Source organism: Camellia sinensis, chromosome 3 (genome assembly GCF_055761805.1).
Source record: "Camellia sinensis isolate YWXY chromosome 3, ASM5576180v1, whole genome shotgun sequence".
NCBI classification, from domain to species: Eukaryota; Viridiplantae; Streptophyta; class Magnoliopsida; order Ericales; family Theaceae; genus Camellia; species Camellia sinensis.
Window position 1 is genome coordinate 163,000,615 of NC_138963.1, and position 8,165 is coordinate 163,008,779.

The 8,165-nt window shown below is 35.4% G+C and overlaps 1 protein-coding gene across 1 annotated transcript; it reads right to left on the reverse strand.

Moving 5' to 3' along the window:
• Positions 1-913: 913 nt before the first annotated feature.
• LOC145822872 (uncharacterized) lies at positions 914-6,197 on the reverse strand. Its single transcript, XM_082921257.1, has 5 exons — positions 5,831-6,197; positions 5,524-5,649; positions 5,174-5,329; positions 4,283-4,390; positions 914-1,352 (listed from the first exon to the last, which is right to left on the reverse strand). The coding sequence occupies exons 2-5, from the start codon at positions 5,554-5,556 to the stop codon at positions 1,179-1,181; spliced, it is 471 nt and encodes a 156-aa protein (XP_082777383.1). The 5' UTR covers positions 5,557-5,649; positions 5,831-6,197; the 3' UTR covers positions 914-1,178.
• Positions 6,198-8,165: the final 1,968 nt, after the last annotated feature.

Here is an 8,165-nt window from a genome sequence, read left to right on the forward strand (position 1 = left end):
GCCAATTAATAATCTGTAAAATTACAAGATTATTTTACAGGGCGCACACGCACATCTCAGATATTGATTTTTATACTGCGTCACTACAAGAATTTACACTTTTGGCAACAAAAAAATTGGTCGCTAAAAGTCAATTTTTGGTCGGCAAAAGTTATCCGCGACCAATTTTTTTGGTCGCTAGTTTGGTCGCCAATTGAGGGTCGGCAAAAGTAATTCCCGACCAAAATTGTGGTTGGTCGGCAAAAGTTGGATTTCGCGACTAAATTTTTAGTCGCTAAATACGTAATTACCGCGACTAATTTATTTTGTCGCCAAAACACTTTGGTCGCGAAAAGTAATATTTTCCCGACCAAAAAGTTTGGTCGCCAATTATCACATTCAACGACCAAAAAGTTAGGTCGCCAATCGTGATATTCCGCGACCAAAAATTTTGGTCGCCAATCGTGACATTCCGCGACCAAAATTTGTTTGGTCGCCAAAAGTTGGATTTCGCGACCAAAAAATTTGGTCGCCAATTGTAACATTCTGCGACCAATATTTTTTTGGTCGCCAATCGTGACATTTCGCGACCAAAAAAAATGGTCGCCAATTGTGACATTTTGCGACCAAAATTAGTTTAGTCGCCAATTGTGGCATTTCGCGACCAAAAATTTTGGTCGCCAATTGTGACATTCTGCGACCAAAATTAATTTGGTCGCCAATTGTGACATTTCGCGACCAAAATTATTTTGGTCACCAATTGTCACATTCCGCGACTAAAAATTTTGGTCGCCAATTGTCACATTTGGTCGCCAACATCCAACAAAATAAACCTATAATTTATAATAATCCATCCAATTTATTCAATATAATCTGTAATTTGCAAAAATCATTCAAACCAACAAATAAATTGAATCATGAACATTCAACAAAATACATAGATCAACCATTTCTGAACCTGTTTAATTAAAATCAGCAACTATTATAAGTTTTCATCCACAAATAATTCCAAACTACATATTTCATCTAACATAAAAATTTAAGACATAACAAATACTTGTTATTATGTTTAAAATTTTTATCCATGTACATCAACCGAAAAATATAACTAGTAGTCTACTAAATATTTTCTATACACACCCATCCAAAAATATAACTACTATTGTATCCAAAAATATAACTACTAGTCTACCCTTTTTCTACCCATATCGAATCTCTAATCTCCTGGACTGATAGTCAGTGCAGTTTGAACAGGAAACAAGTTCTCTGTAAGTGCTGGATGCAGGAAACCATCCTTCCAAATCATACTTCTTTGCAGCTACATCATTCAAAGCACCGGAAACAATAGCCACAATTTGATAGGGTAGTTTTAGCTGCAATAGAGAGAATTATGTCATACTTGTAGGAAAGAAAAATGCATAATTAAATAGAGAAAAATCAATTCGTCATTAGCAGGAGCCCATATATAGGACCCTCGAATTTCTTTGGCGTCAAGTGGCAGACTTTTTAGCATTAACCAAACAAAACAACCAATTCCAAAATCACTCATCTTACATGACATTACAAAACCTGGCAAAATAATCTATATGAGTACTATAAGAAACATTATCAAGCATCTCCAGCTTAAAAAAAAATGAATATAACGAAGAAATAACCAAAAATTATACACATTATTCCCCTACAATTCTGAGGGCAAGAAAGCTCTATACCGTCTTGTAAAACTCTTCTAAGTTCGTTATCATTTCCTCGTGCATGTCCCAAGAGTCATATATGTTAAACCTACTATATGTGATTTAAAACAGTTACGCATATATAAGGTAAAAAAGAAGCATAAAAAAATTAATTTTCAAAAACCAAGTGGATCTAATTGGGCTGATCAAAATTTTGTGCCTTGTTAATTGCCTTGTTAAGAGATATTCCTACATTTTGGAATCTACATCTGGATCATAAATAAGACTCTTGGGACATGTGGAATTTGTTGCCTAAAAATCTGGAAGTGTTGCCTAAAAATCAAAACCTCAATGCTAGTGTCAATAATGCCTTTTAAAACTTTGATTAGGATTAAGGCATGTGGAATTTGTTTGATTTAAGTAATGTTCATGAGGTGTGACCCACTGCTCCCGACAGGCCTATGAACTTATGTTCTGGATTGTGGGCAGATTCATATTATTAATTAACGCATAGTTTTGGAGTTTTCTTTGATTCTCTAAAAGAAATCGTCAACACTGACAGATGCCGTGAAAATCACCATGTATTGTTCATAGATGCATAATTCCATTTTTAAATTTTGCAGTAGCCTTTTTGAAATCACATTTCTTGTCATAAAGAAGCAGATGAACTGCACAATGCAATTCATTTAGGTGTTTATGGAAGCGATTTGAAGATACTATAGACGTATGCATATACACATATCTTGTAATCTTGTTTTAGCTCTCCTGTTGGCTTACTTCTGGTTTATTTTCCTATGATGGCTACCTGATTTATTCAGGTACTGGAAGGTTTAGACCCTGTTAGGAAAAGACCAGGAATGTATATTGGAAGCACCGGACCTCGTGGTTTGCACCATTTGGTATCTTCTTTACTTTTTTGCCTTCTCTACATTAACACTTCTCATTGTGCCAAGTCTATTTTATCTAAACATGAGTTACAAGATTCACTGATGTTGCTTTCTTTTAGGTTTATGAAATATTAGATAATGCTGTTGATGAGGCACAAGCAGGTTTTGCTTCAAAGATAGATGTCATCTTACATGCGGACAATTCAGTGAGCATTACTGACAATGGGCGTGGGGTATGTTTGTATTCTACTTTCTGTAGCCAAGTAGGAGTTCTCTTAGGTGTAAAGATTTGTTGAGGCATAAACCAGACTGTTTCTTTGCAGGGGACGTATTGAGATTCTTGACATGGATGCTTAATGTTAGCATGCTCTCACATGACTATATGCTCGGTTTTTGTGTGCACGTGCATGGGTCCCTATTTAGCCACATTGCACATTGTTGAATATTCTAGCAGTTTGCTTGATTTTCTACGGTGTGATACAAAATTGGATGAATGTGATGTTGTGAAAGAGATGTCCCTCAAATGGTATTTTGCATGATATGCTTTTATATGCAAATAATAATTTTTTTTCTTTCTTGAGAAAATTATTATCTGCCTTATGTACATAGAAATATTAACAAGGCAATTAACAAGGCACAAAATTTTGATTAACAATTTTGTCATGTGAAAAATAAATAGAAAAATATTCATATTTCACATTCTATAAAGAAATATTCCTACATTTTGGAATCTACATCTGGATCATAAATAAGACTAGTCATAGAAACATGGGCCAAACCTCTGTAATCAATTTGTACATGATCTTAATTAACAATACACCCCATAAGTGGTTCATCAGTCACCACTATTTTAAACTTCAGTAAAATATCGCTTTCAATATGATTGAAGTTCACCTAAGAAGTTCAAATCCATCCTTGCCACTGCTTAAGCTTTTGTCCAAAAAGTTCCTTTTATGGTTTATGATGCCTTTGAGTTAACACCACTTTCGATTCTTGAAGCATTCTTAACAAGAGTTGAAACCAAAAGTCTTAGCCATGCAGGATTGGTACCCACTATAGTACAGCTTAGGAATACTATCTGTTTTTCTCTCATCAATGTAGCGCACACATGGGACAAACACAACATCACAAATATGCTAACACAGCAATTCCTAAGAAACTAGGACATGCACACGATAAGGACACCAAATCATATTACTATTCATATACTTTTGATGCATATAATGTAAGAAAAATTTGATGTAAATAAATATCTAAAAATTCTACATACAAATGCAAAATATGAAAGACGAAATCCCACAAATGCCATATATAATGTACACCTCTTAGAAATGTTTCAAAATATATTTGGGGTGGTGGGTTGCATTCCCAAGAAAGTCAAACCTTTGTCATGCTAAGAGATTCACCACATAGGTCTTATTAGAGACTCTAAAAACTGTTGTCAAAATGGAAACAGGTCCTCCCTAGAAGTGTCCATGCTACTAATACTCTCATTACTTGGTGACATTTCTGATTCGCTATCTTGTATTTAAAAATTTTATGTCCTCGAATAAGTCATGTTGTGCCTCTTTAATTTGATAGAATGGGTTGTTAAAGAAAATTACTATCCATGTAAATGGCCCAGACACCCTTTTCTTTGTTTTGCTACTTCAATTGCAAATCAAAAGACATACGCACAGAAAGCAAAAAAATAAAAGAAGAAACACTTAACTTTGGGACAAACAAAACTCTAGAAAGTGAATGTACCTTAAATTTTGCTACAACACTTAACTTTGGGGAGTCTGCTCCACCTGATTTATATAGTGCACCAACAACAGGCTTCTCAGATTGAGCAAGCAAAGACGATGCAAATACCTGAGGAAGGTGGCATTTGCAAGAAGATAATAGTTGAATGGTATCCAAGTGTAATAAATCACGATTCTTCTCCAGAAACCCACTTGTTTGTTTACAAAGTCTCTTTTTATTAAAAAAAAAAAATTATGAATAAAATAATTAGTTTATTGATTAGCTGTTTGTCTTTTGATTACAATTAATTATGTATTTCTTTAATTGTGGCAGTTACACTCTATGAATTTCTACTATGTTATAAATATTAGAAGAAAAAAGAGAAGCAACACTAATTTAGCTCACCTCAATATAATCATAAGCATAATGAACCCAGTTTTCTTATTATGTAAAAGAAAAAAAAAAAAAAAAAAAAAAAGAAGCAAATGACTTGATTTTAAACATCATCCACAATTAACAGCAGTTTACTTTTTTGGAAAATTCTTGTAGACTATTAATTCTAACTGGACATTTCACATGGATTTGCAAGCCGAAATGTGAACTAGATTGTCTATGAAGGCCTATGGGAAATAAACTGAGCCATTCCACTATCATGGTGGTAGAAAGCTCCATCATACCATGCTCAACACTAAGTTTGAAGGTAGAAACTTATGCACTAAATTCATTTCATACAAAATTAATTCCAAATATCTCAACAAATCTTCAAGGAATTAATTTGGTTCACTAAATTAACAAATCTCCTTTCCTATATACCAGCCACAAACATTTTACTTATAATCTTTTCATTTATACCTCAGTAGTTTCTTAAATGATTAAAGCACTATAACTTTTAAAAGGAAGTCTTATATGTACCTCTTCGGGGTGATAAAGGGACATTTTAAGCACATCTGTATGCCATGACTCCCTAGGTGCAAGAGGGATACTACGAAATGTCACACCAAATAATAACTCAACCAGCACCTTCAAACCCTCTATACATTGTGTCAAAGGAAAATATGATGCTACAACCTGCAAAAAAAATCAAGGACAATCATTGCAATTTCTGAATCTAAAGTATAAAATAAATTATTCAACAATCACAACCCAGAAATCTTCTAAACATAGGAAAAACCTTAGAATTGCCTAAAGTCATCGGTCGACCACAAAATCCACTAGAATTATGTGGACTGTGAGAAAACAGAAAACATAAGCATGTTGCTTACCAAGGAGTCCAAGCTGTAAGCAGAAGACTTCATCAACCTTGTGAAGTATGCTTCGTCCCAAGGGTCTAGGTCACCATTTATTTGTCCGTTCTTCTCTCTCTTAAAATCCCAAATTCTCTTAAACTCCTACAGAGACAGCAACTTCTCATCTAAGTACATTTATTGCGACAAATTCAGCAGCCAGAAAGCTAAGTATCACCACTTCAAGCCTTAAACTCATGTGCTGAACATAATACCTTATCAGCTTTGGGTCTGACCATTTCACTCGTCTCAAGCAAAACAGAAATGTCTAGCTATGGTTACTTACTGATATTGATATTGACCAAGTGGGATCTCTTCCCTCTGTATTTGGGACTTCCTTTGAGATGTTGAGGTGGCGGAAGAGGAGGCCAACGCTGCTCCTCCGATGACGACGACGCTGCTTCGACGACGACGACGACGCTGCTGCTGCTCCTGCACTCCGGAGCCCTTTCCATTCACACAGCAGCCTCGTTTATTGCTCTCAGTCATCCGCCGCCGCTCGCCCGTTGTCTGCCGCTCTCTGTCGTCTGCCGCCGCTCGCCGTCGATCGATCGAGAGAGAGAGAGAGAGAGAGGGGGGGGACGAAAAGATTAGGAATTTTTTGGGTTTGAGATTGGGGATTTTTTTTGTTGGGGGAGGGGGTGGGAAAAAAATTAGAGGGGGAAGCGGGAATGTAAAAAAATAAAGAGGCGGGAATGAAAAATAAAAATAAAAATAAAAAATATAAATAAATAAATAAATTTATTTTTTGTTAAAATATATATTTTTTTGTAGTTAATGAATTTTTTTTAATTTTTTTTTTTAGTTACTAAGATTGAAAATTTATTTGTTTCCTTTTTATTTTAATGAAAAAAAATATTATTATTTTTTATTTCGTAGAAGTATGGGTAATATATATTTTAATGAAAAATATTTTCTACCAAAATAAAAGTTAATTTTTTGTAGTCAATAAAAATATTTTTCTGCGGCTTATTTTTTTTTTATTACTAAAAATCATAAACTAATTTTTTTTGGTAGATGAAAATGAGCGGCAGTAGTGGTGAAGGTGGTGGATAAGAGATGATGGTGGTGGTAATGGTGATGGCGAAAGAGATTAGTGGTGAAGTTGTGGTAGTGGTAGTGGTAGTGTAAATGGAGTGGCAGGGGTAAAAGAGAAGTAATAGTAGTAGTAGTGACAGTAGTGGTGGTAGTGGAGTGGTGGCGATAGTAGTAGTAATGGTAGTCGTAAAGGTGAAGTAGCGACAGTGGAAATAGTGGTGGTAGTGGAATGACGTTTGCAGTAGTGGTGAAGGTGGTAGAGGAGATGGGTGGTGAGAGAGAGAAATGAGTAAGAGAGAGATAGAGGAGAGAGAGAGACAGAGTGATGAGCGAGAGAGAGACAAAGTGGTCGCTAAAAGTGCATTTTCTTGTAGTGGATCGATAAATCGAGAGGGAGCTCAGTAAATAGAGAAGACTGGAGTGAGAGAGTGAGCAACGCAAACATAGTGGGAGAGAGAGAGAGAGAGAGAAAAAGAGAAAGAGAGTGAGAGTGAGAGACAGAAAAGAGACATAGAGAAAAGAGAGATGGACGAGAGAGACAGAGAGAGATAGAGAGAAGAGAGATGAGCGAGGGAGACATAAAGATAAGAGAGATGAACGAGAGAGACAGAGAGAAAGATAAAGAGAAGAGAGATGAACGAGAGAGATAAAGAGAAGAGAGATGAGCAAAAGAGACAGAGAGAGAAAAGAGATGAGAGAAGAGATAGATGAGTGAGAGACACAGAGAGAGAGTGAGAGACAGATAGACAAACAGATAGAGAGAGAAGAGTGATGAGTGTGAGAGAGAAAGAGAAGAGAAAAAGGAATATGAAAAAATGGATGAAAAGATATAGACAGAGAGAAAGAGAGAGAGAGAAAAAAAAAACGAAAAGAGATAAACGAGAGAGAGACAGAGAGAGATGAGCGAGAGAGATAAAGAGAAGAGAGAGAAGAGAGACAGAGAGAGAAGAGAGATAAAGAGAAGAAAGATGGACGAGAGACAGAGAGAGAGACAGACAGAGAAGAGTGATGAGTGAGAGAGAGAAAGAGAAGAGAGACAAAGACATAGAGAGAAAGAAAGAGACAGACAGACAGAGAAGAGTGATGAGTGAGAGAGAGAGAGAGATAAGAGAGACAGAGACACATAGAGAGAGACAAACAGACAGAGAAGAGTTATGAGTGAGAGAGAGAAAGAGAAGAGAGAAAGAGAAGAGAGACAGAGAGATAGAAAGATGAAAAAATAGGTGAAAAGAGAAATGTTCAAAAGAGTAAGGCAACGTCTTTTTTATTTTTATTTTTATTTTTTGTAACAGAAAAATACCGTTGCATTTATTTAAACCATTTTATGACTATATATATATTAAGCCGTCTCAAAGCCACAATATATATATATATATATATATATTTTAACTTTTTTTTTTTTTTTGCAATGGTACGTATTATAATCGCAAAAAACTCTCCCTTTTTTTTTTTTTTTGCAACTGCAGCTGGTATCGTCGCAAATACTCTTTTTTTTTTTTGTGACAGCAATTTCTGCCGTCGCAAATACTCTATTTTTTTGCGACGGCAAGTTGTGCCGTATCAAAAAGTCACATTTTTTTGGC

Excerpts from the sequence above, each read along its gene's own strand:
- LOC145822872 (XM_082921257.1), bottom strand. The coding sequence starts at position 5,556 with ATGAAGTCTTCTGCTTACAGCTTGGACTCCTTG. Across the intron at positions 5,330-5,523 it reads CTTACAGCTTGGACTCCTTG|GTTGTAGCATCATATTTTCC; the intron begins GTAAGCAACATG and ends TTTTTTTTGCAG. Across the intron at positions 4,391-5,173 it reads CCCTTTATCACCCCGAAGAG|GTATTTGCATCGTCTTTGCT; the intron begins GTACATATAAGA and ends CACCTTCCTCAG.